General features: G+C 43.5%; 1 protein-coding gene across 1 annotated transcript in view; it reads right to left on the bottom strand.

The window, feature by feature from the left end:
* Window positions 1-22,992, bottom strand: part of LOC139260238 (rab11 family-interacting protein 2) — a 90,579-nt gene that overhangs the window by 35,748 nt on the left and 31,839 nt on the right. The window contains exons 2-3 of the mRNA XM_070876564.1: window positions 12,220-12,659; window positions 4,073-4,568 (exon numbers count right to left, since the gene is read on the bottom strand). Of these exons, the coding sequence (XP_070732665.1) occupies window positions 4,073-4,568; window positions 12,220-12,659 (936 nt within the window). The remainder of the gene's footprint in view (window positions 1-4,072; window positions 4,569-12,219; window positions 12,660-22,992) is intronic.

The raw sequence follows: 22,992 nt of genomic DNA, 5'->3' as shown, positions 1-22,992 counted from the left end.
ATTGATCGAGAAGATACTACATTATACCCTTTCATAAACTGTCAAAACAATTTTAATCATGATTAATCAAAATTTTAACTTCTAGCCAAGTTGGCAAAAGTCTATATTATTCAAAGCCAAAAAGCTAATCTTTAAAAGGGAGCAGGGAGTCTTTAAGCTGGACCCATTGCCAGTCAGTTCAAAATTATGCACTTACAACCAATCTAGTCATCTAGCAATGGTGTTTACTGCTGGCCCCAAAGAAAGCCATCCACAAAGATCTTGCGATCTCTGGCGAGAAGTTTGCCTTTTTTGGCGCGCCAGTGATTTCAGTGCAGTATAGGTGAGGAATCCCCAACGCAATCTGCTGCGACGTCAACAAACTGCCCAAGCAGCCAATCACATTGCAGAATTCTCAGACAGGGAAGCGGGAAATGAGAAGCTGCTTTTATCCCTACTTTTAAAAAATGTAACAGAGAGCAAAAGGGCCCTCACATGGAGTTACGGTAGAATCTGAAATAATGATGATGAACATCCAAAACATCCTTTGTGACGGTGACAAAGGTAAATTATCCCTCCTCGTCCTTCTTGACTAGTCTGCAGCCTTTGACATGGTTGACCACTCTATCCTCCGCCAATGCTTCGCTACCATTATCTAGCTGGGTGGGACTGCACTCTCCTTGTTCCATTCTTATCCATCTAATCATAGCCAGAGAATCACCTTCAAGGGCTTCTCTTCCCGCTCCCACATCGATACCTCTAGTGTCCTCCAAGGATCTATACTTGGCCTTCTCCTATTTCTCATCTACGTTGCCCCTTGGCGACATCATCCAAAAACACAGCGTCAGTTTCCACATGTACGCTGATGACACTCAGCCCTACCTCACTACTACTTCTCTCGACCCTCCCATGGTCTATAAATTGTCAGACTGCTTGTCCGACAGCCAGTTCTGGATGAGCAGAGATTTTCTCCAATTGAATATTGGGAAGACCGAAGCCATTGTTTTTGGTCCCCGCCACAAACTCCATTCCCTAGCCACTGACTCCATCCCTCTACCGAACTCCTGTCTGAGGCTGAACCAGTCTGTTCGCAATCTTGATGTCATATTTGACCAAATATCTGCAGCATAACTAAGACTGCCTATTTCCACCGCCATAACATCGCCCGTCTCCACCCTTGCCTCAGCTCATCCGCTGCCGACGCCCTCATCCATGCCTTGGTTACCTCTAAATTTGACTATTCCAACGCACTCCTGGCTGGCCTCCCACATTCGACCCTATGTAAACTAGAGGTGATCCAAAACTCAGTTGCCCATGTCCCAACTCAAACCAAGTCCCATTCACACATCACCAATGTGCTAGCTGACCTACATTGGCTTCCGGTTAATCAACACTAATTTCAAAATCCTCACCCCTCCCCATCTCTAATCTCCTCCAGGTCCCCCCGCCCCCGGAAGATCTCCTCTAATTCTGCCCTCTTAAGCATCCGATTATAATCGCTCAACCACTGATGGTTGTGCCTTCTACTGCCTAGGCCCCAAGCTCTGGAACTCCCTGCCTAAACCTCTCCACATCTCTTTCCTTCTTCAAGATGCTCTTTAAAACATCCCTCTTTGACCAAGCTTTTGGTCACCTGCGCTAATTTCTACTTATGCGGCTTGGTGTCAAATTTTATTTGGTGTCATAATACTTCTGTGAAGCGCCTTGGGACGTTTCACTACATTAAAGGCGCTACATAAATACAAGTTGTTGTTGAACAACCTAAAAATATATAACTTTGTGTTTAAAGCTTCTAAAAATTATATATTTTTTATATCATAATGGAGAAATTTGACACTCCACAAAATTAAAATTAGTTATTCAGGGCCACAACAGTCAATAGTCTTAAAACCCCAGTTACACTTAAGCCAAATGAAGCCTCACATTTTAGGTCTCAAAATTGCCCAGGAGTTGTTCCGTTTTTTTTTGGAGCAACTTGATTTTTTCCGGAGGATCTTAAAAATCCCCATTTTGCACAATTTGTGCCAGTGTAAGTGAGTTAGTTAGGATTTTTTAAAGTTTAGTTTTCTTTTCAAAAGGGCCGTAACCAGCCACCTATGCCTGTTTTGGCCAAACTAACTTAGGCCAGAGTATGTGGCCACTTGTGGCCGCACAGAAACCAGCAGAGAGTTAAGAAATCAGCGCAGGTAGGTACATCGGAGACCATTCGGCCACAGATAGGGGCGGAAAGGGAAGCGGAGAGGACCTTGCAAAGCATTAAACAAAGAACTAGTAGTAAGCATTCAAGAAGAGACAAAAACATTCAAGAAGAAATAAAAAATAAAACTAAGTCCTACCTTTCTATCAAAACTCAGCCCGGGAAGTCAGCAGGCCAGCTGGTGCAACAGAAGTCAGTCCTACCCTACCTTCATCTTCAGCCCGGGAACAGCGACGCAGCAAGTCCAGATTCCAGTCCGAGGAAGTCCTATCTCAGCGCCAGCTCCAATCCATTTCCAAAGAATCTGCTCTGTCTGACCCCACTCCTGTTCCTTTTCAGCTTATCTAAAGTGTGTTCCACAGCGGGCCCGGCCGGTGCGTGAGACCACGTGGCCAGGGATACGGGCGGCGAGCATTGGGTCCCGCCCACACAAGCTGCAGGGCGTGCTGGGGGAAGAGGAGCTACTGCGCATGCACGCTCACTCCAATGCGCATGTGGAGAGCTGCCAGCACTGTTTTTCGTGTAGGGCCCTAGCTCAGCTCCACAATCGACTGGCCACGCCAAGCCCTGGGAGAGGCAACACAGTGGCCAGAATCGGGGGACATTTTTTCGGCGCCGTTTTCAGCCCATAAAGTTGCCACATCTTTGGTGAGTGCACCGAAAAAAAGGGGTGGGCCAAATTTGAGCCCTTAAAGAGGCATTTAACAGCGATGTTACCGTGGAAAAGTCCAACTTTGTCAATTTCATTGATTGTTGGCTAAGGCGGGTGGGAACCACAGCGCAGAAAGTGTTGGAGAAGTGAGTGACTGACTGCAAATTCAGGATTTCTGTATTTAGATGCGCATGAGCTACATCCTGAAGTTGTGGTCAGTTTCAAAGGGATAACAACAGCAAATGCTGTTAGTTCGCCGTTATTACCAATTGCAAATTCTGGCCTATTCTGTATTAATAGTTCAAAGATTGCTACTCTGTCCTCTTTATAAAATGTACTGTACATAATGAAACTTTTATAACAATGTTCAGAGCATGAACATGCTGTTCAGAGCATACTTAGAAACATAGAGAATAGGTGCAGGAGAAGGCCATTCGAGCCTGCACCGCCATTCAATGAGTTCATGGCTGAACATGCAACTTCAGTACCCCATTCCTGCTTTCTCGTCATACCCCTCGATCCCCCTAGTAGTAAGGACTACATCTAACTCCTTTTTGAATATATTTAGTGAATTGGCCTCAACAACTTTCTGTGGTAGAGAATTCCACAGGTTCACCACTCTCTGGGTGAAGAAGTTTCTCCTCATCTCGGTCCTAAATGGCTTACCCCTTATCCTTAGATTGTGACCCCTGGTTCTGGACTTCCCCAACATTGGGAACATTCTTCCTGCATCTAACCTGTCTAACCCAGTCAGAATTTTAAACGTTTCTATGAGGTCCCCTCTCATTCTTCTGAACTCCAGTGAATACAAGCCCAGTTGATCCAGTCTTTCTTGATAGGTCAGTCCCGCCATCCCGGGAATCAGTCTGATGAACCTTCGCTGCACTCCCTCAATAGCAAGAATGTCCTTCCTCAAGTTAGGAGACCAAAACTGTACACAATACTCCAGGTGTGGCCTCACCAAGGCCCTGTACAAATGTAGTAACACCTCCCTGCCCCTGTACTCAAATCCCCTCGCTATGAAGGCCAACATGCCATTTGCTTTCTTGAAATGGTTCTTACAGCCAATGATCCAATACATGTTAAAATATGAATTATTAAATTTAGTTGTAGGCCCGATACTAGAAGGTCTCTATTAATGCGTACTATAGTATTGTAACTTCCATAATTTTAAGTAACTACACAGTCGTAATTATGTATATAGTCGGATGCATAACTCTGCAACGATAAGGAAGCTTACTCACCTTGACAGATCAACTGTGTTGTAGTTTGAGAAGAATGGATTTTTGGAATCAAATTCAAAACTGCGGTGAAAGTTTCCAACAAACGGGTTTGATGGTTTTGCATCACTTTCTAACTTCATATTGCTAGCCTTTTCAGACTTTTTGGCATCTTTCTTGCCGGTCACACGTGCAAAAAGGCTAATTTTCTCCTTCTCTTTCTTGGTCTCTTTTTTAATTTCCGACTGTCTGTAATTTGCTGTACTTCTGGTTTCTAAACTGGAATCTCTGATCCCCCACGAGTCGCTGCTGTTGTCAAAAGGATTTTTGCTTCTTGGCAGTGTTGCAGCCTTTTGTGGTGCACACATGGCTTGTTTTGAAAGTGGATCAGCTGAAGACTTTGCTGGATCACTCCCATTCTTTGTGACAGAAATGAGGTCAAATTGGTTAACGTTCGAGGTGTCCATGCTCTGTGATCTCCTGTGAGGCGATTTTGCAAGGGAGTCATTTCCTGCAATAACTTTAATTTGGAAAAAAAACACTAATTTAAGTCTTAATCTATATTCGATTTATATTACACATCAGAAAAACATAAATCATTGATATAGCTTGAAAATGTGGAATTGTATATACATTTTATGAAAGTTTATTTAAAAGAAATGTTAGTGAAAGTTTTTAACTTTCAACTTCAAAACAAGAAAAGTTAAGTACTTAAAGAAAAATCTGATTTATTAGAGGAGCGTCAGATCAGAACGAGGCTAGTTTTCCAAAGTTTCAAATCCAGAAGTAACACTATTGTAATTTGTTTGGTTCGGTTCCCAGATTCATTATGAAATTTAATGGTAAACTCAAAACAAATCATGGAGCTTTAATAACCTGTACTACAAAGTGCCATGATGAGGTTCGCACCCACTTCTCCACATACTGGTCTTAACTTTATTACCATGTCGTACAGATAGTTGGTAAGCAGAAGGAGGAAGCAAGTTTAAAAAAAAAATCAGATAGCCTATCACCCTGGGATAATCTTCTGTAATCCCTTGTGGGTGGCTATAAAGCAGGTTTGGGAGCTGATCTCAGCCAGGTTATTCATGGCATGAGGAGAGTACAGGACAGGAAATGAGGGGTGGTGAGAAGGCTCTTTTTAAAAAAATACATAAATACCTTATACTGTTGAATTTCTTCAGGAAGATACCAAACATGTTGGAATGATAAACTAGATCCAAACCTCCATAACAGCAAACCACATTAGCACCAATCTTCTTTTTAAGCTGCATGGTGGCGCAGTACTCTGGAGCTCCCGTGCATAGCTCAGCGGCTTTTAAAAATGGGGAAAAACCATGCATGTGCGGTAATTTGAATGGTCTGCACAGCCCTTAAAGGGGCCACGCACCCAAAAGATTTAAAGGGAACATTGATTAGCTCAAGTTCTACTTTAAAACACATTTGATCCAATTCCAGTTTCTTTTAACATTCCCTCTCTCTCCAAACCTTATCCATAGAATCATAAAATAGTACAAGGAAGCCATTCGGTCTATCTAGTCTGTGCTGGCTCTTTCGAAGGCCAATCCCTTTAGTCCACTCCCCCACTCTTTCCTCATATCCCTGAAATTTTTTTCTCCAAGTATTTATCCAATTCCCCTTTGAAGAGTCCTATTGAATCTGTATCCACTACCCTATCAGGCAGTGCATTCCAAACCCTGACTACTCGTTGCGTAAATAAGTTTTCATTCATGTCACCTCTGGTTCTTTTGCAAATCACCTTAAATCTGTGCCCTCTGGTTATCGGCCCTTCAGCCATTGGAAACAGTTTCTCTTTATTTACTCCATTTAAACCCTTCATGATTTTAAACATCTCCATCAAATCTCCTCTGCTCTAAAGGTGACAAGCATTATGCCAACACAGTCAGGATTTAAAATGCAGACTGCCTCAGTTCATCTGCTGCTGAAACCCTCATCCATGCGTTTTTTAACCTCTAGACTCGACTTTGAATGCAAAACCTGGCCGAACTGCCATCTTCCACCCTCCGTAAACTGAAGTCATCCAAATCTCCGCTGCCCGTGTCCTAATTCACACCTGGTTTTCAAATCCCTCCATGGTCTCACCCTCTCCCTATCTCTGCAACCTCCCCCAGCCCTACAACCCTCCGAGACATCTGTACTCCTCCATATCTGGCCTCTTGTGCACCTCCGATTTTAAAGCACTGCACCATTGGTTTTCATGCTTTCAGCTGCCTATACCCCAAACTCTGGAATTCCCTCCCTAAACCTCTCCGCCTCCCTTAACTCCTTTAAGACGCTCCTTAAAACCTACCTCTTTGACCATCTGCCCCAATAACTCATATGGCTGAGTGTCAAATTTTATTTTACTACGTTAGGGGCACTATATAAATACAAGTTACTGTTGGCGTTGAAAACGTCAAACCTTTATTCACTGGTTGAAATTGCAATTTTCCTCCCATGCTAGTTAGAAAATTAGACACACTCGGGAGAATTTCAGCTAATAGCAAACATTCCAGTTAGTGGAGATACTTATAGAATAATAGAAAGTTACAGCAGAGAAACATTTAGTCATCAAGTGGGCACCAGCGTTTCCCTTCACCTAGTCTAATCCTATTTGAATCTGTACGATTTAATAGGATATACCCAGGTTCAAGCAACTATAAAATTGCTTTTCAAAAGCACACTTGGACTCTACTTCAACAGTTTGTGGCTGATTATTCCATATTCTAAACCATCTTTGGAAAATAGCTAACCCCTCATTACTATCTTGTTGATCAACAGAAATCACTACTTATCCTATCAGAACCGTTCATAGAAAAAAAAAACTTCTCTCTCTCTATAATTCCCTCCTATTCCTTCTATAATCCAGCTTCCCTGGTAACATCCCAGTGAATCTACACTGCAACCTAGCCATTGCTTTTATATCCTTCCTACAAACATCCTTTTAAAGAATATTTCACACCATAAGCGTCAGTATTCAATATTTTAACCTACTTATAATTCAGAATTTGAAGAAGTGTCTGCAGTCTTTAAGTATTGCATAAAACCACAGACTAGAGCATGTGCCACAAGGTAATGAAAAGTGAAGGATTCATCCTTGGCCCCTCCTCTTGTCTACATGCAGCCACTTGGAGACATCTTCTGTTGATTTGGGCTCAGTTTTCGCAAGTACGCTGATGAAACCCAGCTCTATACTCTCGATTTCTCATCTATTTTTGTACTGTCCAACATTCTGTCTTGGATGAGTTATAATTTCCTCCAGCTAATAGTGGGAAGAGCGAAGCTGTTGTCTTAATATCCTGGTGCTAGCTCTGTACTCTCACCACAGACTTCAACCCCTGCCTGGACACGATCTCAGGCTGAACAACTGTTCGCAACCTCAGCATCCATTGTCATGCCCAAGCAGAGTTTCACACCTGACATCCTCGCCATCACAAAGACCACCTACTTGTACCTCCATAACATCGCCTGCTTTCAACTCTACTTCAGTCAACATGCCGCTGACCCCCCTCAACTCTCTATGCATTTATTCCAATGCTCTCGCACTCAGTGAACTTCAGCTAATTCAAAACATTGCTGCCCATATCTTATCACACACCAAGTCCTCCTTACCCAGTACACCTGTCCTTGACGACCTATAGTGGCTCCCAGTCCCCAAAGCCCCCAATTTAAAATTCTCATCCTGGTGTTTAAATCCCTGCATGGTCCCAGTTCTCCCTATCAATAACTTTTCCTGGCTCTACAAAATCCAACTCACCATTCCCCGACTCTAACCTCATGCTCATCCCCCTCCTTCACTCCACCATTGGTGGGTGTGTTTTCAGTTGCCCAGGTTCCATGCTCTGGAATTCCCTCCCTAAACCCCCTCCACCACTGTCATCTCCTTTAAGACCTTCCATAAAATCTACTACTTTGACCAATCTTCTGGGCATTCTCCTTACATAACATATGAACATAAGAACATAAGAACATAAGAACATAAGAATTAGGAACAGGAGTAGGCCATCTAGCCCCTCGAGCCTGCTCCGCCATTCAACAAGATCATGGCTGATCTGGCCGTGGACTCAGCTCCACTTACCCGCCCGTTCCCCGTAACCCTTAATGGTTAAAAATCTATCAGTGATTTGAATACATTCAATGAGCTAGCCTCAACTGCTTCCTTGGGCAGAGAATTCCACAGATTCACAACCCTCTGGGAGAAGAAATTCTTTCTCAACTCGGTTTTAAATGGGCTCCCCCGTATTTTGAGGCTGTGCCCCCTAGTTCTAGTCTCCCCGACCAGTGGAAACAACCTCTCCGCCTCTATCTTGTCTATCCCTTTCATTATTGTAAATGTTTCTATAAGATCACCCCTCATCCTTCTGAACTCCAACGAGTAAAGACCCAGTCTACTCAATCTATCATCAGAAGGTAACCCCCTCATCTCCGGAATCAGCCGAGTGAATCGTCTCTGTACCCCTCCAAAGCCAGTATATCCTTCCTTAAGTAAGGTGACCAAAACTGCACGCAGTACTCCAGGTGCGGCCTCACCAATACCCTATACAGTTGCAGCAGGACCTCCCTGCTTTTGTACTCCATCCCTCTCGCAATGAAGGTCAACATTCCATTCGCCTTCCTGATTACCTGCTGCACCTGCAAACTAACTTCTTGGGATTCATGCACCAAGGACTCCAAAAGAGTTTCATGCACCAAGGACCCCCAGGTCCCTCTGCACCGCAGCATGTTGTAATTTCTCCCCATTCAAATAATATGTATATTGTAAACAGTTGTGGTCCCAGCACCGATCCCTGTGGCACACCACTAACCACCGATTTCCACCCCATTTATCCCGACTCTCTGCTTTCTGTTCGCCAGCCAATTCTCCTAACTTTTCCTTCTTTGGGTCAGTCTCTGTCTTTTTTTTTTAAAAACTCTGTTTATACAGGCTCCCAGCTCAGTAAATCCAGTTTTACAAATAAACAGCAGGAGTTGTTAGTGTTGAAGTGCTCTCAAATGCAACAGGTGTATAAAGCAGGCGGATGTCTAAACCAACCAGATTACTTCACAAAACCATTCAATCCAAAAACAGATTCCATGTACTTGCGTGACCTGTTAGATTCATAAAGTATAGCGGCCACATTAGGAGACGTAATCCAAGTTATGGTCAAAAGAGTTTCAATTTTCAACATTCAGGAAGGATAAACAGAAATGAAAAGGAGGTGGGGTAGCATTGCTGGTTAAAGGAGGAAATTAACGCAATAGTAAGGAAGGACATTAGCTTAGATGATGTGGAATCTGTATGGGCAGAGCTGCGGAATACCAAAGGGCAGAAAACGCTCGTGGGAGTTGTGTACAGACCGCCAAAAAGTAGTAGTGATGTTGGGGAGGGCATCAAACAGGAAATTAGGGGTGCATGCAATAAAGGTACAGCAGTTATCATGGGTGATTTTAATCTACATATAGATTGGGCTAACCAAGCTGGTAGCAATGTGATGGAGGAGGATTTCCTGGAGTGCATTAGGGATGGTTTTCTAGACCAATATGTCGAGGAACCAACTAGAGGGCTGGCCATCCTAGACTGGGTGATGTGTAATGAGAAAGGACTAATTAGTAATCTTGTGCAGGGCCCCTTGGGGAAGAGTGACCATAATATGGTAGAATTCTTTAAGATGGAGAGTGACACAGTTAATTCAGAGACTAGGGTCCTGAACTTAAGGAAAGGTAACTTCGATGGTATGACATGAATTGGCTAGAATAGACTGGCGAGTGATACTTAAAAGGTTGATGGTGGATAGGCAATGGCAAACATTTAAAGATCACATGGATGAACTTCAACAATTGTACATCCCTGTCTGAAGTAAAAATAAAACGGGGAAGGTGGCTCAACCGTGGCTAACAAGGGAAATTAAGGATAGTGTTAAATCCAAGGAAGAGGCATATAAATTGGCCAGAAAAAGCAACAAACGTGAGGACTGGGAGAAATTCAGAATTCAGCAGAGCAGGACAAATGTTTTAATTAGGAGAAAAAGAGTGTATGAGAGGAAGCTTGCTGGGAACATAAAAACTGACTGCAAAAGCTTGTATAGATATGTGAAGAGAAAAAGATGAGTGAAGACAAACTTAGGTCCCTTGCAGTCAGAATCAGGTGAATTTATAATGGGGAACTAAGAAATGGCAGACCAATTGAACAAATACTTTGGTTCTGTCTTCACGAATGAAGATACAAATAACCTTCCGCAAATACTAGGGGACCAAGGGTCTAGCGAGAAGGAGGAACTGAAGGAAACCCTCGTCAGGAAATTGTTAGGGAAATTGATGGGATTGAATGCAGATAAATCCCCAGGGCCTGATAGTCTACATCCTAGAGTACTTAAGGAAATGGCCCTAGAAATAGTGGATGCATTGATCATTTTCCAACAGTCTATTGACTCTGGATCAGTTCCTATGGACTGGAGGGTAGCTAATGTAACACCACTTTTTTTTTTAAAAAAGAGAAAGAAAGAAAACGGTGAATTATAGACCGGTTTGCCTGACATCACTAGTGGGGAAAATGTTGGAATCAATTATTAAAGATGAAATAGCAGCGCATTTGGAAAGCAGTGACAGGATTGGTCCAAGTCAGCATAGATTTATGAAAGGGAAATCATGCTCGACAAATCTTCTAGAATTTGAGGATGTAACTAGTAGAGTGGACAAGGGCGAACCCCTTGGATGTGGTGTATTTGGACTTTCAAAAGGCTTTTGATAAGGTCACACACAAGAGATTGGTGTGCAAAATTAAAGCACATGGTATTGGGGGGTAATGTATTGATGTGGATAGAGAACTGATTGGCAGACAGGAAGCAGAGTCGGTATAAATGGGTCCTTTTCAGAATGGCAGGCAGTGACTAGTGGGGTGCCGCAGGGCTCAGTGCTGGGACCCCAGCTATTTACAATATACATCAATGAGTTAGATGAAGGAATTGAGTGTAATATTTCCAAGTTTGTAGATGACACGAAGCTGGATGGGATTTTGAGCTATGAGGAGGATGCCAAGATACTGCAGGGTGACTTGGACAAGTTAGGTGAGTGGGCAAATGCATGGCAGATGCAGTACAATGTGGATAAATGTGAGGTTATCCACTTTGGTGGCAAAAACATGAAGACAAATTATCTGAATGGGAGATTAGGAAAAGGGGAGGTGCAATGAGACCTGGGTGTCATGGTACATCAGTCATTGAAAGTTGGCATGCAGGAACAGCAGGCAAATGGTATGTTGGCCTTCATAGCTAGGGGATTTGAGTATAGGAGCAGGGAGGTCTTATTGCAGTTGTACAGGGCCTTGATGAGGCCTCACCTGGAATAGTGTGTTCAGCTTTGGTCTCCTAATCTGAGGAAGGACATTCTTCCTATTGAGGGAGTGCAGCGAAGGTTCACCAGACTGATTCCCGGGATGGCAGGACTGACATATGAGGAGACTGGATCGACTGGGGCTGTATTCACTGGAGTTTAGAAAAATGAGGGGGCATCTCATTAGAAACATAAAATTCTGACGTGACTGGACAGGTTAGATGCAGGAAGAATGTTCCCGATGTTGGGGAAGTCCAGAACCAGGGGTCACAGTCTAAGGATAAGAGGGCAAGCTATTCTGAACCGAGATGAGGAGAAACTTCACTCGGAATTGTTAACTTGTGGAATTCTCTACCGCAGAGAGTTGTTGATGCCACTTCGTTAGATATATTCAAGAGGGAGTTAGATATGGCCCTTATGGCTAAAGGGATCAAGGGATGTGGAGGATGGAGAGAAAGCAGGAAAGGTATAGTGATGTGAATGATCAGCCATGATTTTATTGAATGGTGGTGCAGGCTCGAAGGGCCTACTCCTGCACCTATTTTCTATGTTTCTATGTAATTCTAATGTTCAAAAACTATAATAAAAACTGCTTACCACAAGTAAACGGTTTCATGATGTTGCATGTTTTGACATTAATTCAGTTATTTAGTATTTACTTTGTTTTTGTTTATTCTACTTACTGCTAATGTCTCCTCTATAGTACACAGATTAGTCTTAAAAGTTCATAAAAGCCAAATCTGAAAAAAACTGACTACTTAAAAGAAGCAAGTTACTTTTAGCCATTTAAAAAAAGTGAAATGAAATATGTACTTACTTAAAAACAAAAATCAGCATCATTAGCATTTTGTGAACAGACTTACCCTTTTCTTCACTGACGTGGACAGAATCTGAAGGCGGTTTGTAGACTACATGGCCTATGGTATTGGACTTAATCTTTTCAAGCGACGGACGGGGACCAGGTAAGTCTGACATTGACTGGGCAGATGATAGTCTTTGAGGTCCTAATAGGAAGGTTCTTTTTGGCTTTGATTTCAGCTGTTTATCTATTTCCAATGCTTCTTGATCAGGGTTAGCAGAAGTTGTACTTGGAATGATTGCAGACGAATGGTCAGAGAAAGTGCCATCATTTTTTCTTCCTTTCATTTTGTCTTTCAGTTTGGCAAAAGGGGACCTCGTTTTATCCTTCATGGAAAGATCAAACATACTCGCAGTCATGTAGTTGCGCATGAACTGGATGCAAACTTGGATTGCACCTCTTTCTTTTGACTTCTTTCCTGGTTTGGACTCTAACTTGAACCACCTAAACACACAACATAGAACTTGTTACTGTGGATAGGAGTTGATACAATTGCAAAATATTAAGGCGGCCGTGCACTCAGGTTAACTCAGCACTGTAAAGTAAATTAATTTCTACAATAATTGCATTTCTAAAGAAGGGGAAAATATAACTATATTTATACAGGGGTACTACTTTAGCTATATTAAAATTCATTCAGCAAGGAGTAGATATAAGGGGGCCGAAATTCGTTATCACCCAGTTTGTGGGCGGTAACCGAGGTGAGGCGTTACTTTCTGCGCCTGATGCGGAAGTCCCACCCCAGCAGCAGAATTGGGGTTACTGCCCCAGAGAGGTTGTGGAGAGCAATGTTGGGCACTCCACCAGGGTGGTAAGCGCAAGGCACACAAGCATAATGCCGGGCTGCACCATCATGGCATTGACCCCTGCGAAATATAGCCAAAAGGCTGGACTGGTAAGTCAGCAGAGAGAAAGAAAATGGCGCAATGCACCTCCCCTTTAATTTTTGCCCCATGAGCGGATTGCGGCCCGTGAGACTGGCACTGACGTGGCCTGCAGCGGCCTCCGTGTGCTGCCCAATTTTCGCTGTGGGGTGAAAACGGGTCATTGATGACATCGCCATGCATATCGGCCTTGGGCGCAACCATCGGGAGTGGGACGCTGCCAGTTTTGCGCCTCCGTCAACCTCCACACAATTTCGGGGGATTCAGTAGCATTCTCCCCGCCGCCACCCTCCCTGCTGGCGAGAAATCATTTGTGCCCAGTTAGCGCCTCATGTGAGGCGCAAACGATGCAAATTTCTCCCAAGGTCTCTTCTCCCAGTTTGCAATCACGTGACACAAATATGTAGACATTTTTAGTAGCAGGCCAAGGATATTGACTTTTAAATATGAATTTGTACACAACTCAAAATACATTAAAAAGAATTAATTTGGCATACAATAGAATTTATTCCAAGCGACCTGCTTTATTATAGTACTCTAGCCCTTTACTTAACAGTCTTTCACTTCACACTTTCAGATATTATCTTTGTTCTCCAAGACAGCCTTAATCATGGTCAAGTGTTTCTTTTACAAAACAGAACTTTCAATAACTTACTATATAGACATATCCACATGTAAGCCAATTCCAATTTGTTTTTACAATATCTATCTTGACTCTACTGCAAGTGTATAGTGTGAACAATTGAAACACTAATTTAGGGCTAAAAATTGGCCAATTACCGCTATTGCCACTTTTTTGGCGCTAATTCCGTTTAACGTCTTTTTTTTTTAAGCGCCAAAATTGGCCAAACGCTTTTGGTCGATTGCTAGAATAGTAAAAGTGCGCTGTTTTTAAAAAACTTTTGCGCGCCAAAACTCAATTTTTCGGTGGTTAAAAAAAAACGGCTGTTCTTCGCATGCGGAAATTTCCCCCGCGTCCCCGTTTATTTTCTCACGATCCTTCTGGCACCTTCCAAGTCAGGTGCTGGGTGCACCCATGTATGTGTACACCCAGGGCTGAATCAGCCATTTTTGAAGGGGGATTTAAACATCAGCAGAGTTCATCAAAAATTAAAAATGCAGGGTGATTCAGCAAGGAAATTCATTCACAATGCAAATGAGGCTCTCATCACTGCTGTAGAAAGCACTTGGGGGAAGATCTCGAGGAAGGGTCGTGGAAAACTACACCCATCTGCTATAAAACGTGCGAAAAAGTGTGGCTGAGCAGATTTCCTCAGTGGACTCTATAGCGGGACCTTGTCCAGTGCAGGAAGAGGTGGAATGACCATTGCTGGGTCGTCAGAGTAAGTAATATTTTTATTTATGCACTCCAATTACTTAAATTGTAAATGTGACACATGTTGCTATCACTAGGCTTACTGCTGCACCGTATTTGCCATGAATGATCATCACACATTATAAAGACTGCTTTTTAAAAAGATGTTTCTGCAAGTCGATGTTTTCCTGATGAACCGCATGCAACTACCAGGGCCATTAAACACAGCACTATTAAATGCACACAGTATGGTACAAGTGCTTTGATGACTATCTGCGTGCGCACCACAAGAGCAGAAGGGCCCTCTGTTAAAAATTTGTATCGTCATCTTCACAGGGAAAGTTGTCCCACAACAGAGAGCAGCGGAAAACAGGTGGCGGTCCGGCAAAACGGGTCCCACTCACCCACCATCAAAGGCAAGTGCCAGGTCTGATGGATGCCTCGCAGAGATAGACTACTCGTGGGGATGCTGACCCCACGTTGGAGAATGAGGGCAAGTCCTGCTAAATCAATGGTCTGGGTTGGTTCAATGTTATGCACTGTGGGCTAGGCTTCGGTTTATGCGATGTACTGATCTGTGGGCTAGGGTTCAATTAATGCAATGTACTGCCAGTTGTGGACATGTAATTCAAATGAGCCTGCGCTATGTAAGCCTACTGATGTCACCCTGCCTTCTCCCCTGCTGCTAACCACTTGTCTGTTTTCTATTTTGCAGATGTGGATTCTGAATCATCAAATGCTGTAGAGGAAGACCCCAGCTCTACGGATGCCATGGACCACAGGAGGAACAAAGTGTCATGGGGGAGGGGGAAGAAAGAGCCCACACAGGCACGAACGACTTCAGCTGCAACCACCAGTTAGTCGGATGAGGACACCACATTCCTTGGTTATCCAGCATCCGAGGCCCTGGGTCCCAGCAAAGCACACCCAGGGCAGAAGGCTGTATGCTGACTGTGTGGAGGCCGAAAGGCAGGCAGACAAGCAAATGTATTTGATGGGACTGTCTGGGGAGAGCATCCAGTTCAGCCAACAGCTCAGAGGGAGCTCCACAAATATTGCAGCACCATCTGCAAACATAAGGGAGGGTTATTTGCAGCTTGTAGTTGCAACAAGGTAGAACACCAAGGCGGTCAATGCCCAGCGGCAATTGACTGTCTCGAATCATGGCACTCCAGTCCCCAGTGTCATACCACCCAGACTGACAGCACCAGAGTGTGGAGGCTGAGCAACAGGCTCGCCATTCAGAAGCCTGGCCTTCCACAGCCAGTTGGCGAACCTGTAACATTTGACCCCCAGCATCCAGCTCTGGCCTTGTGGCTGATGCTCAAACAGTTGTGAGACACTGCTCTCACGCAAGATGAAAGCATCATGGATGCGCCCAGGAAATTGTGCATTTATTGCCATGATGCGCGGAGTATGGTCGCAGACGATCTGTATGAGTGGAATCCCTTTCGGTTTCAGTAAACCTCTGGATCCTCAAAAAGGTGCTCACAAGGCGATGTGCAGCCTGTACCTTTGGGAAGCCAGCAATTCGTGCAAAGCCTATAGCACTCTCATTCTGTGCCTCCATGGTCATTGGTAAGTTTATGAAGTCCTTCCTGTGTGCCTACAGTGCAGTGGTCAACTGGTGAATGCAGCGATGTGTAGCAAACTGCGAGATAGAGCATATGTCCCCTGCTGATGCCTGAAAGGAGCCGGAGGCATAGAAGGCAAGTCACCTTCACCTCGAAGGGCAAGTGCAGTCCTCCTCAAGCTTGTAGGCTGTATGTCTGCCTTTGAGCTGGCATTTCGCCAGGACCACCTCTTTTCGAAATCGCACTGTGCCTTAGACAGGTGCAGGTATGAGCGCTGTTCTCTGAAAACTCGGAGGGGGTAAGGCCTCCTCCCCATAAGTCTGCGAGCTCTTTGATTACGCTGATAATGCTGTTGAGTAAGCCTTCTTCCAGGTCGCTGCTTCATAGAAAAAGCAGCCAGTAAAAATGGCAGAGATAGCATAGGCCCCATTCTTTTTAATGTCCTTAAATACAAAGTATAAACTCTCAAAATGCTAGTGTAAAACGCAGCCTTCCCTCCAAATGCATTCATTCACTGAATTGTAGCTCCATTTTTCCAAGATGGCGCTGTTAGTGCCGGTTTTGCCGTGAATCCGACCTGGTAAGACTTACATTTTTTTTTGCAATATTTAAAAATGACTATTGGCCAATTTTTCAAAAACGGCAGTATCAGAGCGTTTGACGCCGAGTGACATCACAAAATGATCCCAAAAAAAGGCAGATGGTATTGTTTACCGCCGGTGGTAAACCGCTGGCAATATTGCAAAATGACAGGAAAAATTTAGAGCACCAAAAAACATAACGCAAATAAATGGCAGTAAAACGGGTGCAATCCTGGCCAATTTCTAGCCCCAAGACTAGAAGTTAACTTGCAGTTTTTATAGCTATTGGTTGCGTTAGTTTCAATTTTGCAGATAGACAATCTCAAAATGATGGTTTGCAAGCCAAATATTTGCAAAATAATTTCACAAAGTTAATGCTGGCTTTGAATGTCAAGTGAGCTAAGCTAATTAGACAATGTCTAAGCAATATTGTGGACATAATGGGCCCAAGTTTCCACAAGAAAAAAAATGGGCGCCCCTCCGAGCTGGGCGCCCGTTTTTCGCGCCTAAAAAAATCCTCTGTAGTCTCCACCGACTTACAGGTCCTGTGGCACTCGGCGCAGCCGGCACGAGCTATGGGGGGGGGGGGGGCGGAGCCAGGTCCCTGCGCTGAAAACAGTGCCGGGACCTCTGCACATGCGCGCTACAGTCGGCACGCAAGTGCAGTAGCTCCAGGTGCCGAACTGTGCGGGAGGGGCCCGAAGCACGCAGCCCCTAGCCCTGGCCCAATGGCCTCACTGGGGCTGCGTGAATGAGGCTCTTCCCACGGCCAGCTCCTGCTCCCCGCCCGACCAGACCCGACACTCACTCCCCCCCAACCCGCCGACCAGACCCGACACCCGCTCCCCCCCCCCACCCGACACCCGCTCCCCCCCGCCCGAGACCCGACACCCAAGACCCGCTCCCCCGCCCGCCCCGACCCGACACCCGCTCCCCGACCCTCTCTCTCCCTCCCTCTCTCGCTCAGCGGCACGAACAGCTGCAGAATTCTCCCTGGCTGAAGCACTTTCACACAGGTAGGAAGATGGTTTATTTAATCTTTTCTTGGCTTATAAATGTTTATTCAGGTTGGATTTATTTGTATAATATTTGTAGAAGTATAAATAAGGATTTATTGTCAAATTTAATGAGTTCCCTTCCCCCCCACCTCGTTCTGGACGCCTAATTTGTAACCTGCGCCTGATTTTTTAATGTGTAGAACAGGTTTTTTCAGTTCTACAAAAATCTTCACTGGCGCCATTCTACTTTAGTTTGGAGTAAGTTTTCACTGTGGAAACTTTCAAATCAGGCATCAGTGGCCGGACACGCCCCCTTTTGAAGAAAAAATTCTGTTCTAAACTAGAACTGTTCTACCTGACTAGAACTGCAGAAAAAAAAATGTGGAGAATTGCGATTTCTAAAATAGTCCGTTCTCCACCAGTTGCTCCTAAAAATCAGGCGCGAATCATGTGGAAACTTGGGCCCATAGTCTTTTTTCCTTCAAATTGTAGTGCAACTATTTCAGATGAATTAGAAATAAAACTACACAAATATCCTGGCGAGCAGCGAGCAAGGTAAGCATCACTCCTGAAAGAGGATTTCAGTGAGCAATAGTTAGAAATAACTCACTACAAAATAAATGTACAGATTTCTCAATTAAAATCTTTTCCCTCACCCCTTTAGCGGCACTTCTTAACTCAGCAAGGGGTTGTATGTGCAAAAGGGTGAAAGGAAGAAGAATTTGCATTTTATATAGTGCATTTCATGACTGCAGGACACCCAAAAGCACTTTGCAGGCAATGAAGTACTGTTGTAATATAGGGAAAGGCAGCAGCCAATTCATTATCAGCAAGGTCCCACAATCAGACAGGAGTAAAGGAGATGACATTTAAAAAAAATAATAAAATGATGTTGTTTGCAGTTAAATATTGGCCTGGACACTGGGATAATGCCGCTGCTCAGTTTAACATCTCATTTAAAAGATGGTACCGCTAACAGTGCAACACTCCCTCAGTAGTGCATTGGAGTGCTATCCTAGATTATGTGCTCAGGTCACTAGAACCTATGACCTTCTGAATTTAAGGCAAGAGTGCTACCACTGAACCAAGGCTGACACCTACACCAAAGGTAGAGACACCTGAAAGGCAATGAAGGGAGAAATCTTGCCTGTGAAGAAACCACAATAAAAACATTGAATGAGAGAGCAGATTGAGTGAAAGGTGAAGAGAATAGGAGTTTCAGGAATAGACCAGAGGGCAAGGTTGAGGGCTGTGGAGGCAAAAATATTGGTAACATACAATGTCAAACTTTATTGGTAGCCTTTACATTTGTTTTTCAGAACTCATAAATGAACAGAGAAAAATTCAAAAGTGAGCAAGAAAGCAATACAACACAGTTTTTCCTGCATTCGAGTGAATCACATGGTTATTTGAGCAAATCAGAAAATGACATTTTTGTCCTATATACATATTTAAAGCATGACAATTATATAGCTAGATATGCATGAACGCACTTGTATATGACACCAGTGATGAAGTGGCTGTGCATCTTCCCCATATAGAACATTTCTTACCATCTGCCATAATACTGGGTCCTCAATTATGCAAAATAAGAAATAGGAGCAGGAGGAGGCTATTAGGCTCCTCAAGCCTGCTCCGCCATTTAATAAGATCATGGCTGATCTGATCATGGACTCCACTCCACTTCCCTGTCTGCTCCTCATAACCCTTTATTCCCTTATTGCTCAAAAATCTGTCTATCTCCGCCTTAGATATATTCAATGATCCAGCCTTCACAGCTCTCTGGGGCAGAGAATTCCATAGATTTACAACCTTAAGAAATTTCTCCTCATCTCAATTTTAAATGGGTGACTCTTATTCGGAGACTGTCCCTTAGTTTTAATTTCCCCTACGAGTGGAAATATCCTCCCTGCATCCACCTTGTCGTGCCCCCTCATTATCTTATATGTTGCGATAAGATCACCTCATTCTTCTGAACTCCAATGAGTATACGCCCAACCTATCTTCATCAGTCAACCCCCTCATCTCCGGAATCAACCTTGGAAACATAGAAACATAGAAACATAAAAATCTACAGCGCAGAAGGAAGCCATTTTGGCCTATTGTATTCGCGCCAGCCGACAAAGAACCACACGGCCCTCGGTCAGCAGCCCTGAAGGTTACATATAAACCTATAAACAATGGCGGAAAGGTAAAGAGCCGAACCAGTCCGCCTCACAACTGCGACACGCCTTACACTGCAACATTCGAGACTCCATCCCAACCAGAGCCATGTGATCTCCTGGGAGAGGCAAAAGAACCCCAGGCCAATTGGAAAAAAAAAAATCTGGAAAAATTTCTCTCCGACCCATCCAGGCGATCAAAACTAGTTCAGATCACCCCAGCCGTATTTGATTCCCTGCAGGACTTACCATCGTATCTGCACCAACCAATAAGAGGTTATCCAGTCTAATCCCACTTTCCAGCTCCAGGTGGCACTTCAAGAGCCCATCCAAGCACCTTTTAAATGTGGTGAGAGTTTCTGCATCTACCACATTTTCAGGCAGGGAGATCCAGACTCCCAGAACCCTCTGCGTGAAGCAGCTTCCCCTCAAATCCCCTCTGAACCTTCCACTAACCACCTTAAAACTATGCTCCCTGCGTAATTGACCCCTCCACCATGGGAAATAGGCCCTTGCTATCCACTCTATCCAGGTCTCTCAATTTTATACACCTCAGTGAGGTCTCCTCTCAGCCTCCTCTGTTCCAATGAGAACAACCCAGCCTATCCAATCTGTCCTCAGAGCGAAGATTCTCCATTCCAGGTAGCATCATAGTACATTTCCAGTGCAATCACGTCCTTCTATAATACGGTGATCAGAACTGCACGCAGTATTCCAGCTGTGGCCTAACCAGAGTATTGTACAATTTAAAGCATAACCTCCCCGCTCTTGTATTCTATGCCTCAGCCAATAAAAGGAAAGTCTTCCGTATGTCTTCTTAACCACCTGGCCTGCTACTTTCAGGGATCTGTGGACAAGCACTCCAAGGTCCCTTTGTTCATCTACACCTCAGTGTCCTACCATTTAATGTGTATACCCTTTCCTTATTACCTTCTCCAAGGGCATTACCTCACACTTCTCTGAATTAAATTCCATTTGCCACTGTTCAACCTTCTCTGAACAGCCTCCAATGCAAGTATATCCTTCTTTAAATACGGAGACCAAAACTGTACGCAGTACTCTAGGTGTGGCCTCATCAATACCCTCTACAGCCTCCTTGATAAAATGCAGCATCCCCACCGACACCTGGGAGTCCCTGGCCAAAGACCACCTTAAGTGGAGGAAGTGCATCCGGGAGGGAGCTGAGCACCTTGAATCTCATCGCCGAGAGCATGCAGAAACCAAGCGCAGGCTGGAAGGTGTGCGCGGCAAACTAGTCCCACCCACCCTTTCCTTCAACGACTGTCTGTCCCACTTGTGACAGAGACTGTAATTCTTGCATTGGACTGTACAGCCACCTAAGAACTCATTTTTAGAGTGGACGTAAGTCTTCCTTGATTCCAAGGGACTGCCTATGATGATGATAACGATAGTTGTAGCAGGACTTCGGAACTATAAACTTTAGTCAACAGATTGCAACATCACCAAACCATCTGGGACTTTACCACAAAGATACAGTAATGCAGTTGCATTTCACTCTACGCTTGAAAGGTTACTATAATATCACTGATTATTACAGCTATTTTGAAGGCTAATGAACGTGCACCAGCTACCAGTTTAAATCCGTATCAGTATTTGACCTTGCTCTTAAAACATTCACAAAGATGACTAATTTAAGCCTAATTGCATAAGCTGGCTGACAGTATTCTCTGGATAAAAATTCTATTCTTATATTTTTGGATATAATACTAGTCCTTAGTGTGCCATTAAAAACAATGTTATCAAACATGGAAACACTTTGCATGTGCAGCTGGCATACAAATTCCATCACTTTCTCAATACTAGTAGCTACTATATTAGATGAACAAGCAACTTTAGAATAATCAGAAATTGCACTAATATGCCACTTTAAAGATTTTTTGCAATGTGGAAAATGATAGCTACTGTAAAGTGAAATTACATACAGTAATCTTCATCCTGCAAAAGTCTCCACTATGCAGAGTTGAACTTCATTCCTTCTTTAAGTTGCTGTCAGAATAAATCTGAATCCTGCTCCAAGAAGTCTTTCAAACTATGAAATCCCCACTGTGGATATCATTAAGGAAAAAAAAAGTGCTCCTAGCTTTGACCCATTTAAGGAAAGAAAACCTTGAGATGAGGACCTGTAATCAGTAAAGTTAAGTTTTGTAAATTCACCAAATTCTGAAATATTTGAATGGCTTACAAATCTCTTATTTAAAAAGGGTCACAACAAACCTAGGAAACTACAAACTGGTAAGCCTATTAGTTACAAAGAAAATATGAAACAATTTTAACTATTCCAAGAAGTGAATGCTCAAAAAAGCATAACTTAAAAGGTATAATCAGCATGGATTCAGGAAGGGAGGCATGCTTACTTAATGGGTTACAACTTTTGGATGGCATTATTGATTTAGCAAATAAGGAAATTGATATATACACAGACTTCCAGAAGCTTTTGCCAAGATTCACTATTACGATCAATAGCTAAAAGTAATGCCACAGAAAAAGGTAGAAAAAGCATGGCGTAGCTAGATGTCTTAAAAGATGGTAGCAATAAATAATAGTTTGGACTCTTGCTACCTTTTGTACATAGCAATGACTTGTACAAGGAAAGTCTAGCAAAATCTCCATGTTTCTGGCCAATACCAAGAAAATACAAAAGGCAATGAAAAACAGTGCAATCAGATTGAGAGAATTTGGAACTTTTAGGTAAGTGGGCGAGGAGGTGGCAGATGCAATTTGACACTGAGAAGTGTAAAATAACATTGAAACAAGAAACTAAAGCTCCTAGTCATATACCAGGAAAGTGATTGTGATGCTACTTTGGATAAATTGTGGAAACCATTCACCCAATGTTTGCCTGCAGTTAAGGTGGCAAAAAAAGTACTTGGTTGCATTAGCAGAGACTTAAAAGTACAAATCAAAAATGATTCCATCATTGTTATTCAGAACCCATTTGGAATACTGTGTGCACATCAAGTCACCAAATCAGATCACTCTTGGAGAGAGAGAAGCAATCACGAGGATTCTGAATATCCAGAATCTAAGCTATGGGGAAAGATTAAGGTTAACGTTGGACTTGTTCTCTTCTGAAAACTTCAAGTAAGTCATCTTGAAGGCTTGTCTTTTCCAGATTATAACAAATTTGCTGCTGACAACATTGTTCCCTATAAAAGGCTAAAACATCAGTAAAGCATGTTTAAAGATTATGAAGTTAGAAGTAAATAGTAAAGTTTGAAAGAACTTATGGGGGAAAATGTGGG

The sequence above is a fragment of the Pristiophorus japonicus genome, chromosome 3 (genome assembly GCF_044704955.1).
Source record: "Pristiophorus japonicus isolate sPriJap1 chromosome 3, sPriJap1.hap1, whole genome shotgun sequence".
Lineage (NCBI taxonomy): Eukaryota > Metazoa > Chordata > Chondrichthyes > Pristiophoridae > Pristiophorus > Pristiophorus japonicus.
The sequence above is the reverse complement of the archived record's forward strand: the minus strand, read 5'-3'. Positions and strand labels throughout refer to the sequence as shown.